The sequence below is a fragment of the Leopardus geoffroyi genome, chromosome C2 (assembly GCF_018350155.1).
Source record: "Leopardus geoffroyi isolate Oge1 chromosome C2, O.geoffroyi_Oge1_pat1.0, whole genome shotgun sequence".
Lineage (NCBI taxonomy): Eukaryota > Metazoa > Chordata > Mammalia > Carnivora > Felidae > Leopardus > Leopardus geoffroyi.
The window spans coordinates 131,674,689-131,693,281 of record NC_059333.1 but is presented as its reverse complement, the minus strand read 5'-3'; the positions used below and the strand labels follow the sequence as shown (position 1 = coordinate 131,693,281).

Below are 18,593 nucleotides of genomic sequence, written 5' to 3'. Positions count from 1 at the left end.
TCAAGAGGATAATTAAAATGAATCTATTGAATAAAGATGTGCCAATTCTCCACCCTGAGGCATATTTAATAGTTTAGAATGTTTCTTCCATAAGACAAGCTGGATAGGTGCCTCTAACTGAAATCTAAAAGATTGTATCCAATTTGAAAACTTGAAGTGGATGCAGAATAACACCTGCCCAACCGACCACTTCACTCTTGGGACCTAAAAGGCATTATAAAAATAAGAGGAAAATCAGTCCCCAAGAACATCAGTTACTCATATAGAAAATCAGTACCCATGGACACCTCAAAATAAGCTTCTCACCTCAGCTGTATGTGACTCCATGGTCCATTCTTTAGCCAAATACAAATTATACAGTAGTTATTCAACTACAGGTGTTGCAGGTAGGTCAGAGAGCATCCTTAAATGGCCTTGCTGGGCCTGTCATGGGTCGTGTTTGGAATGAATCAATTAAGCAGAAAATTAAAGAAGCATCAATCATGGCTTTCAGGTCAGATAGACTACAAAATATAATAGACTAAACCCTCACATAATGTGTGCTTCAGGCAGCATTTTGGACATACCACAATATGACTTTTCTTTGGTTGATGAAATTATTTCCCATGCACACAAGGTTCACAGTTGTGCCCAGGGCTCTTGCACCCGCCACCAAGAGAATATCATTATGATGCCCAAAGGTAGTAACGCTGTCACAGAACACTAAGACTGTTATTTCAGATGGTGTTTTGCCTCCAGTCAACTAACCATCTTTGATCCATTGAAATATTGTATCTTGGTGTTTGTTTAAACCAGACTTTAATGTAGGTATCTGTGATGGGAATTTAAATCTGTCTTGTGTGATCTTTGTAGAGAGGCTCTTTTGTGGCAGTGAGGGCCATGGCAGTATCAGCCACCTCCTGTGTTCAATTGTCAGTCTGTCGGTTTTTGAAGTGAAATAGCACATCTCCCAAACAAAAAACCGTTCTGGCAAGGAGCCGTGGCAGCAGTATCTAATACCTTTTGTCATTCCTGACTAACAGCATTTTCCACTGAACTTCTCTTCTCTCACTTCCAAAAAAAAAAAAAATAAGAAGACAAAGAAAACTTGGAACCATACAGAAAGTTTCAGAGTGATTGCCATGTTTCATAGTAGTGTGTCTGTGTACGAGCAGTATAATGAATTTGACTTATTCTGAAAAAGTCAGTTTTCCCACATCTGCTGCAGAAAGTGATGTTTGTGACATTCTCAGCATTTGCAGCATTTGCAGTTAGACTTGTCTGTGAGATTGTGGGAAGATTTCTTTAGAAACTCACATTATTATTCTGTGCATAGGAGTGTGTAGTGTAACTCTGCATCCCTAGCTTCACAGCTAACCATGTATTTCCTGCTAATCCCTTGACCTGTCCCAGTTTCTTTTTCTGGCCATGGCTCCTTTAAATTATTAATGAGAGTTCTCACTGTTCAAGGTTAGGCAGCTAAGTACATGTTTGTAGAGGAGTTTAAGATGCGTGCAGGCTTTCACTGCACTTTGTACCTGGGCATTTGGGGTTGGAGAGAGAGCAGAGTGACTTGACCCTTTTTCTATCTCAGATTCATTTTCTCTTTTGAATACAGGAAAAAAGAACAAACCCAACCTCCCTCCAAAGCTTAACTCCACACAGCCTGCTTTCCTGGCTTCACACAGCTTAGAACTAAGTCAACTCCCTTCCCTCTACCTTCCATCTCCTCACACCCCCATTTTAAGAGATAACTTTGACAGTTGTCATAAGTGGTTGCTTATCAGCGTATGGTCTGTAGCTGTATATTTGGCTGCCTTTAATTTGTGAGATTACACATTTTGAAGAAGACTAACCTCTGTGTGTTCATTAGCATTCTGGATGAGAAATTTTAGTGGTATACTAGAGAGGGCTATAAAGTGACTACTGGTTAAGAAAAAGCAGTTTTAATTTTAAGAAAATTAAAATAAATTTTCCCCTTAGCCCCATTAGCTCTGTGTCATTGATGAGGAGAGTGAGTCAGTGCTCTGACTGGGCCAGCGTGTTCAGAGGCCATGCTCTCACCTATTCCCAGAATGCCATCTTGATGTCATTCCATACCTTACCTCTTAACTTTTTACTCTCTGTAAATCATACTCCTACAAATGTTGATCTGTCAACTCAAAATTCCACTAAATAGGCATCATGATAAAAGTCTATGTTTCCTATTATATTGGCAATACTCATCGATTCCAATTGATGGCACCTCTGAGAAGCACTTGCAGTACAGAAGCAGGTCACACCAAGGCAACTGAGAGCAAACAGGCCAGTCTTTTGTCATTCAAAGCATGGTCTGAGGACTGATATCATTAGCATCCTGAGAACTTGTCAGAAATGCAGAATCCCAGTCCTCACCCCAGATTTCCTGGATCAGTAGATGCAAAATCCCAGTGATGTGTATGCACATTCAAGTTCCAAGAGCCTGAGCTAGACCCTAAGCTCCACAAGAGCATGGGCTATGTCTGTCTTGTTCATCATTTTATTCCCACCTGCTGACAGTGACTGGCTCTGAGTTGGTGCTCGGTAAATATTTGTTAAATAAACGATTACATCTAGGAGAAAAGTTCTGTAAGAACACTAATGCTTTTTGTCATAAGCAGCCTACATTTCTTGCAGAGATTGGTTCATTTGGGAAAACAGTAGAATAACAAGTTGCCAGAAGAGGCTAATTTGTGTATATTGGTGTTCACCTATAATTTTTACTCTTTCTTCTTAAGGAAGGTGGTAATCTAATTTTACCAGATGGATACTGGAAAGATGAAAAATAGAGGAATAGTGTCGGAGACATGGGAATAGAAATCTTCCATGCATGCTTTTTGAGCCCCCTAGCCATTGCATCTTTCTTTATAGATACCCCTCCATTTAGATAATCTTTAATGTGAGTTGCCACAGTGCAAAAATAGGGTTTCTTCCTCTGCAATGTCCATACTATTTAGTTTAAAGAAGTGGTCACCCACAAAATAATCCTCTCAGACCCCTTCATGTGTTCATTAAGTGTACACATTCAATGGGAATAAAGGAGTTTTATGAAGTGTAGTCTGTTACAGGTGCACCCAAGTCTCTTCTGTTCGCATCAGCCTAGTATCCCCATGGAATCTATGACTGTACTTTATAGATGACAGGGCACGGGCAAATGCTGGTTGGTAGATTACTCTTATAACAGGCTTGCTAGAGCCTGTATGTGAACATAACTCTTTAGTGGTTTTATCTGTTGGGTCCCCTGAGCCTGTATGTGAACGTAACTCTTTAGTGGTTTTATCTGTTGGGTCATCTGGGAAGCAGACACTAAGAGAAGTGCAGGAGATGTATTGAGGGTACTTTTTGTTGAAAGAAAAATGAGGGGTGGGATCAGGGGTAGCCAAAGAGAGCCTCTAGACTACGCTGTGGGTCTGACACCTGTGAGATGTGAGCAGGAAGGAAGGATGAATGGGTAGGAAGAGGCTCAGACCTTACTATAGCTCCGATGGAGAGTTCTGGATCAAAGATTGCCCATAGAGGAATCCTGCACTGTGCAGAAATGCTGTGCCCTACTATCCCTTCCTGCTCAATGGATCCTCAGATGCTACAGCTGGAGACTGCCAGCTCACCACATGCTCTTCAGCTAATTGGCAAGTTCTTGGAAGGACAGCTGACACATTCCCCTCAATAGATGCCACAGTGGTCAAGTTGAGTTGTTCTATATGCTTGAGGTGAATAAAATAGTATTTCAGTTAGCAATCTATATGCAGTACTTTTCTCTAATTTAGAGAAACTTACCTCCACTATATGTAAAAGAAGAATAACTAAAGCTTCTGGAATATCCATAGACACTTTACAAAAATCCACTAGACTGGAAGCCACTGTTGTGCTTGAAAGAAATTTGGAGCCAGACTTTGTCTTTTTCCCACTTCTAGCCATTTACCAGCTGTGTGAATGCAGAAGAAATTGCTAACCCTTAGTTTTCTCATCTGCACAATGGAATAATACTTAATTTTCTAGGGTTAAGGAAAGAATAAATTAGATATAAACAAAGAACTTTGAACAGTGCATGAAACAGAAAGTGTACAACAGTATCTTACTAAAAAAATACAATGTCAAAGCAAGTTGCAATATTTTCTCAATTTCCACATAAAACCTCTGAATTGGATGAATACTATTTCAGTTTTTAACTACCCAGGAGACCTTCTGATTATAGCTTAAAAGCACCTTTACAATATGAATGAAGTATGATTTGGAATACTCTATTTGCTGTAGTTTTTGTATTTATGAGAAATATAAAAATCACTCAGTCTGCTTAGTTCCACCTGTCAAATTATGGTCTGAATTATGTCCATTTGTGCTGATTAGCTTAGCAGATATATAGATAGATAGATATAGATAGATATAGATATAGATATAGGTAATATCTTCTTTGTCAACACCATAGACAGCCTGCAGAACCCAAGTCAGATTCTCAGAGATGCGTGTGTCCTCCCATTGGTGAGCCAGGAATGCCACTGTTATACTCAGAAGTAGGACCTGGGAGGGACAAAGTTCTTTCTCAAAAAGATGCTTCTTTGCCAGCCATCCTGAGCCCATAAACTGGCAGCTAAAATTTCCAAGTATTTTCCCTAAATACATTATAAATGTAAATATATTTTGTACTAAGGAGCCTAATTAGGGCAAGAATATATATTAGTTTTCCACTGTAGTCTCATGTGGGATTTAGGCCAAATTCAGATTAAAATACAGATATTGGTAGGCATAACTATGAATTTTGCAATGAAAATATCCAGGTAATACATGCAGTTATTTTAATGGAACTCTCTGCCCTGGGTTTATAATGAAATCAAGAAGGTTTTCTGAGACACAAGGTCTCAGAAGGTCTTTGCAGATGTAATTAAGGTAAGGATCATCACATGAAATTACCTGGATTATAATTATAACCCTAAAATTTGTATGGAACCAGAACAGACCCTGAATAGCCAAAGCAATCCTGAAAAAGAAAATCGTGCAACAATGATTTCAGGAGTAGATTCCTTAATGCCCCTTACCCATTTAGCCCATTCCCCCCTCCCACAACCCCTCCAGTAACCCTCAGTTTGTTCTCCATATTTAAGAGTCTCTTATGTTTTTTCCCCCTCCCTGTTTTTATATTATTTTTGCTTCCCTTCCCTTATGTTCATCTGTTCTGTGTCTTAAAGTCCTCATATGAGTGAAGTCATATGATTTTTGTCTTTCTCTGACTGACTCATTTCACTTAGCATAATACCCTCCAGTTCCATCCATGTAGTTACAAATGGCAAGATTTCATTCATTTTGATTGCTGAGTAATAACTCCATTGTATATATATATACCACATTTTCTTTATCCATTCGTCTCTCGATGGACATTTGGGCTCTTTCCATACTTTGGCTATTGTTGATAGTGCTGCTATAAACATGGGGGTGCATGTATCCCTTCGAAACAGCACATCTGTATCCCTTGGATAAATGTCTAGTAGTGCAATTGCTGGGTCATAGGGTAGTTCTGTTTTTAGTTTTTTGAGGACTAAAAATACTGTTTTCCAGAGTGGCTGCACCAGCTTGCATACCCACCAGCAGGGCAAAAGGTTGCATCCTCACCAACATCTGTTGTTGCCTGAGTTGTTAATGTTAGCCATTCTTACAGGTGTGAGGGGGTATCTCACTGTGGTTTTGATTTGTATTTCCCTGATGATGAGTGATGTGGAGCATTTTTTTCATGTGTTGGTTGGTCATCTGGATGTCTTCTTTGGAGAAGTGGCTATTCATGTCTTTTGCCCATTTCTTCACTGGATTATTTGTTTTTTGGGTGTTGACACTGATAAGTTCTTTATAGATTTTGGACACTAACCCTTTATCTGATATATCATTTGCAAATATCTTCTCCCATTTTGTCGGTTGCCTTTTAGTTTCACTGATTGTTTCCTTCACTGTGCGGAAGCTTTTTATTTTGATGAGGTCCCAATAGTTCATTTTTGCTTTTGTTTCCCTTATATCTGGAGAAGTGTTAAGTAACAAGTTGCTGTGGCCAAGATCAAAGAGGTTTTTTCCTGCTTTCTCAAGGATTTTGATGGCTTCCTGCCTTACATTGAGGTCTTTCATCCAGTTTGAGTTTATTTTTGTGTATGGTGTAAGAAAGTGGTCCAGGTTCATTCTTCTGCATGTCGTTGTCCAGTTATCCTACCACCACTTGCTGAAGACACTGGCTTTATTCCATTGGATATTCTTTCCTGCTTTGTCAAAGATTAGTTGGCCATACATTTGTGGGTCCATTTCTGGGTTCTCTATTCTGTTCCATTGATCTGAGTGTCTGTTCTTGTGCCAGTACCATACTGTCTTGATGATTACAGCTTTGTAATACAAATGGGATTGTGATGCCTCTTGCTTTGGTTTTCTTTTTCAAGATTTCTTTGGCTATTCGGGGCCTTTTCTGGTTCCATACAAATTTTAGGACTGTTTCTTCTACTCTCTGAATAATGCTGATGTTATTTTGATAGGGATTACATTGCATATGTAAATTGCTTTGGGTAGTATTGACATTTTAACAACGTTTGTTCTTCCTGTCCAGGAGCATGGAATATTTTTCCATTTTTTTGTGTCTTCTTCAATTTCTTTCATAAGCTTTCTATAGTTTTCAGTGTATACATTTTTCACTTCTTTGGTTAGATTTATTCCTGGTATTTTATGGGTTTTGGTGCAATGTAAATGGGATTAATTCCTTGATATCTCTTTCTGTCACTTCATTGTTGGTGTATAGGAATGCAACTGATTTCTGTGCATTGATTTTATATCCTGCAACTATGCTGAATTCATGAATCAGTTCTAGCAGTTTTTTGGTGGAAGCTTTTGGGTTTTCCATATAGATTATCATGTCATTTGCAAAGAGTGAAAGTTTGACCTCCTCCTAGCCAATTTGGAATGCCTTTTATTTTTTTGTGTTGTCTGATTGCTGAGGCTAAGACTTCCAATACTATGTTGAATAACACTGGTGAGAGTGGACATCCCTGTCTTGTTCCTGACTTTAGGGGGAACGCTCTCAGTTTTTCCCTGTTGAGGATGATATTAGCGTTGGGTCGTTCATATATGGCTTTTATGATCTTGAGGTATGCTCTTTCTATCCCTACTTTCTTGAGGGTTTTTATCAAGAAAGGATGCTGTATTTTGTCAAATGCTTTCTCTGCATCTATTGAGAGGATCATATGGTTGTTGTCCTTTCTTTTATTGATGTGATGAATCACGTTAATTGTTTTGCCGATACTGAGGCAGCCCTGCATCCCAGGTATAAATCACACTTGGTCGTGGTGAATAATTTTTGTAATGTATTTTTGGATCCAGTTGACTAATATCTTGTTGAGGATTTTTGAATTCATGTTCATCAGGGAAATTGGTCTATAGTTCTCCTTTTTAGTGGGGTCTCTGTCTGGTTTTGGGATCAAGGTAATGCTGGCTTCATAGAAAGAGTTTGGAAGTTTTCTTTCCATTTCTATTTTTTGGAACAGCTTCAAGAGAATAGGTGTTGAGTTTCTGGTAGTGTTCTCTGGTCCTTTCTAGTCTTTGTTGCTTTTGGTGTGTATGTATGTATGTATGTATGTATGTATGTATTATTTTTTTTTTTCATCTTTTCTCCCCTCACAGAATCCCCCTTAAAATTTCTTGAAGGGCTGGTTTAGTGGTCACAAACTCCTTTAATTTTTGTTTGTCTGGGAAAATTAATCTCTCCTTCTATTTTGAATGACAGCCTTGCTGGATAAAGAATTCTTGGCTGCATATTTTTATGATTCAGCACATTGAATGTATCCTGCCACTTCTTTCTGGCCTGCCAACTTTCTCTGGATAGGTCTGCTGCAAACCTGATCTGTCTTCACTTGTAGGTTAAGGACTTTTTTTTCTCTTGCTGCTTTCATGATTCTTTCCTTGCCTGAGGATTTTGTGAATTTGACTATGATATGCTTTGTTCATGGTCAGTTTTTGTTGACTCTAATGGGAGTCCTCTGTGCTACCTGGATTTTGATGTCTGTGTCTTTCCTCAGGTTAGGGAAGTTTTCCACTATGAGATGCTCACATAACACTTCTACCCCTTTTTCTCTCTCTTCCTCTTCTATGATTCTCCTATGATTCTGAGATTGTTCCTTTTTAATGAGTCACTGATTTCTCTAATTCTTAATTCATGCTCTTTTGCCTTAGTCTCCCTCTTTTTTCTACTTCATTATTCTTCAGAAGTTTGTGCTCTATATTGCTGATTCTCTGCTCTGCCTCATCCATCCTTGCCACTGTGGCATCCATTCGAGATTCCAGCTCAGTTGTATTTTTTATTTTATCCTGACTAGCTTTTACTTCTTTTATCTCTGCAGAAAGGGATTCTAATCTGTTTTCAATTCCAGCTAGTATTCTTATTATCATGATTCTAAATTCTGGTTCAGACATTTTGCTTTTATCTGTGTTGGTTAAGTCCCTGGCTGTCATTACTTCTTGCTCTTTCTTTTGGGGTGAATTCCTTTGTTTCATCGTTTTGAAGGGAGAAAAGGAATTAATCAGGTAAAAAAAATATATGTATTAAAATTAAAATTTGTTTAATTAAAACTATTAAAATTAAAAAATTATAAACAATACACACACACAAAAATCAACTAAATGATGCTAGATCCTAGGTGTGTTTTGGTCTGGGTGGGAAAGGGGCTTGATAGATTAGAGAAAAAAGGGGAAAGAAAGAAAAAGAAAATAAAGGAAATCGTTTGAAATTTTGAAAAAATGAATACACTGAAGTAGAATAAGATGAAATGATGGATGTCAAATAGAATTTGAAAAAGTTTACACAAAAGTAAAAAATATAGTAGGAAAAAATTAAAAATATTTTTAATAAAAATTAAAAATAAAAATAAATTTTTCTTTATTCAAGAAAAAGAAAAATGAGTAAGAGAAAAAAGAAAAAAGAAGAAAAAAAGAAAATATGAATAGATGGACTGGTGAACAGAGAGAAATACAATTGAAATTACTTCGTTTTCCCCTAGAAGTCAAACTATGAAGCGCTTTATAGTCCGTAAACTAAGCAGTCAGAGACTTGTGATCCTGAAGAATGAATTTGGCCCAGTTGGTTGGGTCGTAGTGTAATGGCTATGTTCTCCGCTAGATGGCGCTGCTTAGCTTACTGAGGTGGATTGTTGTGTCTCTGGTAGGTGTGTATGCGCATGCGCAGGAGCAGTGAAAATGGTGTCACCCAGCTACCCAGTCTCTAGTATCAGAGCTCTGCTCTCCCCGATCAGCAATTGCACACCCGTCCTTTGTCTTCGGCTTCCATACTCTCCCCACATTACACTGTCTGTGACCAAGCCCCAGGCAGCACCTGCCTCTTGAGTTTTATCTCAGATGTGGCTGTGTTTCCCAGCCCCTTACTTCTGAGGAACGGCAGCTTTGATCCGTTTTGCCCCTCTGCAGGAGGGTCTCACTGAGCAGTGGCCAGTGTTGGCCCCATCCAGGAAAGTTCATGAGATCGTGCTGCTGCTGATGCCCAGAGACTGCGGCTGGGTGCCAGCCCGCCCCAGAAAAAGTTCACGAGTTAGTGTAGCAGTAGCATTTCAGGGATTACGGCAGATCACAACACACATCTGGCACCAGGCTTCACCCTTAACAACCTTGTTCCAGCACCAGCAAATGTGGTTGTTCTCCCAGGTCCACTGGGGCCTTGCCTTTGGGGGAGCCTCTACCAGTTGTCCTTCCAGCAGGGGAACCGCCTCTCCCATGTGACCTGAAGACCCCCAGATTTCACTCTGCTCCTTGGGATTTGCCGTTCCCACCAGAGCACAGCCAAGTATCAAGCTGCTGCATTTCAGACTCTGCACTCCCCCTGTTTATAGAGTCTTAATGGAATTTAAATCCTTTCTCCCTTTTTAGTTCAGTCCCTGTGGCTGTTTCTGCTTTCTACTTTCTCTCCAGCTGCTTTTGGCAGGGAGTGCTTTTCCCATATTCTCCCCCACCCCCACCCCCACCCCCATCTCCGCCCTCTCTCCGCAAGTAAAAATAGCTCCCTGCTCTCCACTGCTTCTCTCTCCCCCAGTTCACCTCTCCATGCCTCATACCTGCTGAGTTCTGGGGTTCAAGTTGTGCAGATTGTTGTGTTAATCCTCAGATAAGTTTTCTAGGTGTGCAGGATGGTTTAGTGTTGATCTGGCTATATTTCATGAACACAAGACACAAAAAAACTTCCATGATGTTCTGCCATCTTGGCTCCTCCCCTGGAATTTTTTAAGATGCTACTTTACATGGCAAAGGAAAATTAAAATTGTTAATCTGATGACATTAAAATAGGGAGATTATCAGGGCTCCCGGGTGACTCAGTCAGTTGAGCTCTGAGTTCGGCTCAGGTCATGATCTCACAGTTCATGGGTTTGAGCCCCATGTCAGGCTCTGTGCTGACAGCTCAGAGCCTGGAGCCTACTTCAGATTCTGTGTCTCCCTCTCTCTCTGCCCCTACCCCACTTGCATTTTGTTTCTCTCTCTCTCTCTCTCTCTCTCTCTCTCTCTCTCTCGAGTAAATAAACATTAAAAAAATTTTTTTAAGTAGGGAGATTTTCCTGGATTATCTGGGTGGGCTCAGTATAATTACAAAGTTACTTGAAAGTGGAAGAGAGAGGGAAGAAGAGAAAAAAAACAGGGATAACAGTATTAGGACTTGTCCTGACATTGGTGGATTTGAAAATGGAGAAACTGGAGGTGGGGTGGGGACAATAAGCAAAGGATGGCAGGCAGCCTCTAGAATGTGGAAAAGGAAGGTTTGTAATGCCTCCAGAGGGAATGCAGCCCAGCTAATACCTTGATTTGAGCCCAGTTCAACCCATTTTGGACTAACCTCTAGAACTGTAAGATAATAAACATGTTGTGTAAGCCGCTACATTCATCATAATTTGTTACAGCAGCAATAGAAAAGCAATGTGGTATTTTTTTCCCTAGGTATTAAATGTAATTTTACTTGAAGTTAACAAATCAAAAACTGAAATTGAGTAATTGCTGAACTTCAGATAAATGTTTATCACAAAAGATATTAGTTACTAAAATAATTCTTTAAGGATAAAAATAATGATCATAAAAATGTGTGAAGGCTAGAGTCATTATGGTATTTGCTAGCTATGTATGTCACTTTATTTTGTTTTTATTTTTTGTTTGTTTTTATTTATTTTTGAGAGAGAGATAGAGGGCAAGTGAGCAGAGGGTACAGAGACAGGGAGACACAGAATCTGAAACAGGCTGCAGGCTCTGAGCTGTCAGCACAGAACCCGACATGCGAGTTCATGACCTGAACCAAAGTCGGATGCTCAACCAACTGAGCCACCCAGGCACCCCTATGTGTGTCACTTTAGATAATATTTATTGAATTCCTGCTCTTCCTGGTAAGTCAAAACATTAGGGCTTTTCCGGGGTGACTTCCCTTACCTCCCAATTCTAATTATATTTTGTTTTTACATTGTTAAAGTTTGTAATTTTAGCTCTGTGCTGACAGCCATAATTTTGTTCTAAAACCATAATTCCCAGAGATCTTTATTCTTTAAATAGGGAGATTGTCTTGGAATTTTAACCTGAACTAAGGGCCTCAATGAACCTATCAAACTTTTTTTTTTTACCATAGCTTCTTCATTTCTGAGTTCTTAATTTTATCTGTTTGCTTATTTATTAGTGTTTTTACTGTTTTTGTTTTTATTATTATTATTATTATTATTATTATTATTATTATTATTATTTTTGTAGGAGTCTCTTATAATCCTTTGTATTTCTGGGGTGTCAGTTGTTACTTCTCCCCCTCCATTTCTGATTTTGAGTCTTTTCTTTTTTGTTCTTGATGAGTCCAGCCTAGGATGTCTTAATTTTGTTTATCTTTAGAAAGAACCAGCTCTTGGTTTCATTGATTTTTTTTGTTGTGTTTTTAGTCTCTATGTCTTTTATTTCTGCTCTGATTGTTATTATTTCCTTCCTTCTATTCACCTTTCGTTTTGTTTTTTTTCTTTTTCTAGTCCCTTTAGATGGAAGGTTAGGTTGCTTATTTGAGCTTTTTCTTGTTTTTGAGGTAGGCTTCTGTCACTACATATTTCCCTCTTAGAACTGCTTTTGCTGTGTCCCAAAGATTTTGGACCATGTGTTTTTATTTTCATTTGCATGTATGTATGTGTATATATATATATATATATATATATATATTTTTTTTTTTTTTTTTTTTTTTTTTCCCTCATTGACTCATTGATTGTTTAGCCTCCACGTGCTTATGTTATGTTTGTTGCAGTTTTTTTCTCCTCATTGATTTCTGGTTTCATACTGTTGTGGTCACAAAAGATGCATGGTATGATTTCACTTTTTAAAAATGTATTGAGACTTGTTTTGTGGCCTAACATGTAATCTATTCTGGTGAGTGTTCTATTTGAACTTGAAAAGAATATGTATTATTGTTTTTGGATGAAATGTCCTATGTATATGTCTGTTATGACCATCTGATTTAATGTGTCATTTAAAGACACTGTTTACCTATTGATTTTCTGCCTAGATGTGGGGTGTTAAAGTTCCCTACTATTATTGTGTTACCATCAATTTCTCTCTGTATGCCATTAGTATTTATTTGCTTGATGTATTTAGGTGCTCCAGTGCTGGGTGCCTAGATATTTACAATTGTTATATCCTTTTGTTGAATTGATTCCTTTATCATTATGTAATGCCCTTTTTTGTCCCTTGTTACAGTCTTTGTTTTTTATTTTGTCTGATCTAAGTATTGCTACCCTGGCTTTTTGTTTCCATTTGCATGGTAAATGTTTTTTCATTCCTTCATTTTCAGTCAGTATGTGTCTTTAGTCCTGAGGTGAGTCTCTTGTAGGCAGACTATAGATGGGTCTTGTTTTTTATCCATTCTACCACCCTATGTCTTTTGATTAGAGCAGTTAACCCATTTACATTTAAAGTAATTATGATAGGGGCGCCTGGGTGGCTCAGTCGGTTAAGTGTCCGACTTTGGCTCAGGTCATGATCTCGCGGTCCGTGAGTTCAAGCCCTGTGTCGGGCTCTGTGCTGACAGCTTAGAGCCTGGAGCCCGCTTTAGATTCTGTGTCTCCCTCTCTCTCTGCCCCTCCCCTGCTCATGCTCTGTCTCTCTCTATCTCAAAAATAAATAAAACATTTTAAAAAATTAAAAAAAAATAAAGTAATTATGATAGGTATGTACTTACTGCCATTTTGTTCATTGTTTTCTGGTTGTTTCTATAGTTCTTCTCTGTTCCTTTCTTCTTCTCTTGTTTTCTTTGTGATTGGTGAGTTTCTGTAGTGTAATGTTTGGCTTTCTTCTCTTTATTTTTTTGGTATCCATTTTAAGTTTTGGGTTTGTGGTTACCATGAGGTTCATGTATAACATCCTAAGTATATAGTAGTCTATATTAAGTTGATGGTTATTTAAGTTTAAACACATTCTAACAAAAAACTTTAACTCCCTCCTCCACATTTTTTGTGTATGCTGTCATATTGTACATCTTTTACTCATGATTTTCTTATGTCTAATTATGGCCATTTCTTTTCCATTTAAAGAAGTCCCTTTAACAGTTCTTATAAGACTGGTTTAGTAGTGATAAACTTCTTTAGATTTTTTTTTGTCTGGGAAACTCTTTATTTCTCCTTCAATTCTGAATTATAACCTTGCCAGGTAGAATATTCTTGGTTATAGGTGTTATTCTTTCAGCACTTTGAATATATCATGCCGCTCCTTGCTGGCCTGCAAAGTTTCTGCTGGAAAATCAGCTGATAGACTTTTAGGGTATCCCTTGATGAAACTTTTGTTTCCCTCTGCTTTTAAAATCTTTCTTGATCTTTAACCTTTGACATTTTAGTTATTATATGTCATGGTGTGGACCTCATTGGGGTAATCTTATTTGGAACTCTCTATGCTTTTTGAACCTGGATGTCTGTTTCCTTTCCTAGGTTGTGGAAGTTTCAGCTATGATTTCTTCAAATAAGATTTCTGCCCCTTTCACTCTGTCTTCTTTTGGGACCCATAAAATGGAATGTTTGTTTCCTTGATGTTGTCCAAGAGATCCCTTAACCTATCCTCATTTTCTAGTTTTTTTTCTCTTTTTTTGCTTTCAGCTTGGGTGCTTTCCATTACCCTGTTTTCCAGATTGCTGATATGTTCTTCTGCATTTGCTAATCTACTGGTTCATTCCCTCAAGTGTGTTTTTTTATTTCAGTCATGGTATTTTTCAGCTCTGATTGGTTCTTTTTCATATTTTCTGTCTCTTTATTGAAGGTCTCACGGAGTTCTTCCATTCTTTTTCCCAGTCTGGTGAGTATCTTTATGATCGTTACTTAAAATTTTTTATCAGGTATATTGCTTATCTCTGTTTTGTTTAGTTATTTTTCTGAGGCTTTGTCTTGGACTTTGTTTTGGAGCATATTCCTTTGTGTCCCCATTTTGCTTTACTTTCTATTTGTTTCTATAGATTAGGTGGAACAATTACTTCTAAACTTGGAGAAATGGTCTCATGTATGGTGTCCCCTATATAGAACATGTGTGCAGGGCACCTGGGGGACTCAGTTGGTTAACTATCCAACTCTTGATTTCACCTCCAGTCATGATCTTGCAGTTCATGAGTTCAAGCCCCACACCAGGTTCTGTGCTGACAACACAGAGCCTGCTTGGGATTCTCTCTCTCCCTCTCTCTCTGCTCCTCCCCAACTCATGCATGTACACACTCTCTCTCAAAATAAATAAACTTTAAAAAAAAAAGACTATGCATGCATGGTGACTTTTGCTGGCTGGCTAGAGCTGGCTGGTGTGAGCTGGGGATGTCTCGAGACTCTCCATGCAGGGGGTACCCTGGAAGGATACCTAAAGCTGAAGTGGGTGTAGATTGGAGGAGGGGGTCCCGGGGTCCTATGCACTGAGAATACCTTGGCAGGGTAGCTAAAGCTGATGTGGGTACAGGTCAGGGGAAGCCCAGGGTTCTAATCACTGAAGGCACTCTGGCAAGATAAATGAAGTGAGTGCAAGCCATGGGGTCCCAGGGCTTTATGCATAGAGGTCACCTTGGCAGAATAGCTTAAGCTGAAGTGGATGTAAACTGGGGTGGGGGGAGCATGGTCCTAGGGCACTCCTCTCAGGGGGCACCCCGCCAGGGCAGCTAGTTTTTTATTTTAATTTTTTAAACTTTTATTTCATTGTGGTAAGAAGAATTAACATGAAATCTAAGAAGAATTAACATAAAAATCTGTTAGATTTTTTTTTTAAATTTTAAGTTTATTTATTTATTTTGAAAGAAATAGAGACAGTGCAAGCAGGGGAGGGGCAGACAGAGACAGAGACAGAGAATCCCAAGCAGGTTCCATGCTGTCAGCTCAAAGCCCGAGGTGGGGCTCGAACCCACGAAATCATGAGATCATGACCTGAACCAAAACCAAGGCTCAGACCCTTAACCAACTGAGCCACCCAGACGCCCCTACCCTCTTAGGTTTTTTAGTGAACTATAGTACTGTCAGTTATAGGTACACTGTTCCACAGCAGATCTCTAGAACCTGTCTTGCTCAGCTAAATCTTTATGCTTATTGATTAATAACTCCCCATTTCCCCCTTCCTCCAGTCCTTGGAAGCCATGCTTTGATTCTATGAATTTAAATATTTTAGATACTTCATGTAAATGAAATCACGCAGTATTTGTCTTTCTGTGACTGGTTTATTTCACTTAGCATAATGTCCTCAAGGTTCATCCATGTTGTTGCCTATTATGAAAATTGACTATTTTTCACAATAAAAAATTTATTGAGAAGAGTGGCATTGTTTTATACCTTTACAATTTTTTTAAAGTGGCTTAATAGAATGCAGCTGGATTCTCATATCTGATTTTCATTTAGATTTATCATGACATTACATGTAATATAGTGTCTGGAAAACTATGTATTCATGAGAGGATCAAAGTGAAAAAGACAAGATCTTAGTGCTGTTTATGAAAGTAGTTTAGATTTGGGGCTCTCCTGAAAGGGTCTTGGGGACTGCCACGGTCCCTGGACTATTCTTTGAGGACTGTTCTTCTAGTCATGAAGTGAGATACTGGAAAAGCCAGCATTAAGTATTCCTGGGTATCATGAATAATTTCTCCATTTGTACTGCCCTGTTAAATAATTTTTAATAAACCGGCATAAAGGATAACAAAGCAGCAGGATCTCCTTTCCTGAATATGGTGCTCTAAGGTAGAAAACCTACTCTATTTGAATTTCACAGGTGTGAAATCATTAATAAGCAGACATGATGTTGCCAGTGTTATTGTAATGGTCATAAAAGCTGCAGTCTTACTGAGATGATACACTTTTATGCTTTAATCGACATCATTTTATGTGCTAAGTAGGTGGATGCAAGATCTTGAAATTGTTTGAGGGGCCTCCTGTGGGGATAATTGTGTGGTGAAGTGTGTTCATTTACTTATAGATTTACCCCCAGAGAGCTTGGGAGTTTCTCAGTCAACCACCCAAATGCCTGGCTCCAGCATTTGCTATGCATAGCAGTTTTCACCACTGAGGAATCCCAAATAAGATGCAAATTGTCTGATAAATTATTTTGTATTTCTCTTTCACTTTTCCAAAAAATAGTCCTTGGAGAGCTGTAGCATCAGCAAATGCAATCAATGCTTTAGAGCAGGTTGATTTTCCGTTTTTATTGTTATGGAAATAAAACCAGAGACTGGGAGGTATGGAGACAGTAAAATGTGCTCTTTCCCTGGAGGCGTGGGATTTCAGACCATACCTTTAGGGACACTGTTCTATGTCAACATTGATAAATTACACAACAGCTATCTCTATTTTTGTGTCTGTAGTTATAATCTTAGATTAATATATTCTTATTTTGTTTAATTTTCTCTTGGGAAGGTATGAAATTATTTTTAGTTGAATGGCCTATGAAAATTTTAGGTGCATTTGACAAAGGCATTTAATGTACTGATGGAATAAATGTAATTCTAGTTTTCTCATTTTGAGTAGAATACACAGCAAAAGCAAGGATGGGTCCGAATTTATATATCTTTATGTATATATACCTTTCCGTTGTGAAGATTTATTCTATCCTATTAAGTTTTCTGGGGGCTTTTCAATAGGATCCTGTTAATTCAGTTCCTAAGGTCAGAAATGCGTAACATTTTCTCACTTTAACATTAATCCTTTTCTTCCTCCCTGTTGTTTACAATCCTCATTTTTCATTTTATGGAGGGAATCAGCACAATACTTATGCTATTTGCATTGTCACATTTTTGTAAATTTTTCTTGTTGAATAATTTGGTAAAAATTATCCCACCATTTTAGCAATGAATTTTGCTTGTGCTTTATTTATTTGTTTATTTATTTTGAATTTCACTTGTGTCTTAAATTAAGTTTTGCAGTTGATCAAATCAGAGAAACCGTAATCACTTACAAAATACAAAATCTATTTCCCCCTTTTGTTTCTCTTAGAAATTTTCATCCTACTAAGGATCATGTAGTTGGATGTATCTTCTTAACTTTGTCTTTTGCCTGATAAATACAAAGAAAGGTCAAGTCCAGGCTTCCCACACTGGCTGTATGACATTAGACAAGTCCTCTAACTTTTGCAAGTCTCAGATTGTCATCTCTAACATGGGTTCTGAGAATCCATTCCCAGGCCACTCACCTAATGCCTCAATTGCCCAAGGCTAAGCAACTGTCACCTCACCTGGTGTGTTAAACCTGCCTCTAGCTAGTCTCTGGCCTCCAACTAGTTCATTCTCTAAATGGCTGCCAAAATGTTCTTTTAAGAATGTAAATTAGAGTTTGTCATTGCTTTGCTTAAAGTCCTCCAGTGGCTTTCTATTGTGTTTCGAATACAAAATAGAAAATCTTTCACAGGGCCCACAAGGGCCCTGCTTACTTGCTCCCCACTTGGCCAACCTTGCCCAATGTTATGATTCATGTCACTCCTGTTAGGGAGACTGGCCGTCCTAGGTTGCCTGGGACTTTCTCGGTTTTAGCACTGAAAACTGGAATAGTTGGCCACTCTATTCCTGACGGTCCAGCTACACTGGCTTCCTTTCTTTCCCTTGGATATGCCCATATCTTTCCCACTTCACATCCTTTGCAAATGTTCTTTCTTCTGGAAGCCACATCATGTTATCTCACTGTGTACCTGGTCTATGCCTATTCATTCTTCAGGCCTCAATTTGAATGTCCTGTTCTCAGAGAATCCTTCCCTCAGCCACAGATATAAACTGGATTCTGTGAAGTTAATAGAAAATGTATATATTGTTCTCTGTCCCCAGTTCCTGGCACAGAGCTCCCAAAACCCTTGTAATATCCTAAGGGATAAGAGTACCATAATGATCTTCTGTTCTACTCTTTGGTCTTTGACCCTGATTCATGAGGCAAAGTTCCTAAATCCTTTGGAATTTCCAGAGTGATAGGAATATCTTTAGTTCTACTGAGATGACTCTTGGTGGATTTCAAGGCTCCTGGATTTGAAGGAGAGGCAGCTCCCAGCTCCACAGTTTCTGAATGTATTTATCTGGAGTGGCCAGTAACTGCTTACTGTCTATAGCAGAGGTGGACAAACTTTCTTAAATGGTCGATAGTAAATATTTTAGGTCT

At 38.6% G+C, this 18,593-nt stretch overlaps 1 protein-coding gene across 13 annotated transcripts in view; it reads left to right on the top strand.

Moving 5' to 3' along the window:
- NEK11 (NIMA related kinase 11) overlaps nucleotides 1-18,593 on the top strand; it is a 275,620-nt gene that overhangs the window by 131,072 nt on the left and 125,955 nt on the right. For 8 of the 13 annotated variants that reach the window (XR_006718736.1, XM_045503664.1, XM_045503659.1 and 5 more), the window contains one exon: nucleotides 14,263-14,298. The exons of the other annotated variants lie outside the window; for them this stretch is intronic. Coding sequence is in view for 7 of the 8 variants with exons in the window: in XM_045503664.1 (XP_045359620.1) it covers nucleotides 14,263-14,298 (36 nt within the window). In the remaining variant the exon portion in view is untranslated. The remainder of the gene's footprint in view (nucleotides 1-14,262; nucleotides 14,299-18,593) is intronic. 13 annotated transcript variants of the gene reach the window in all.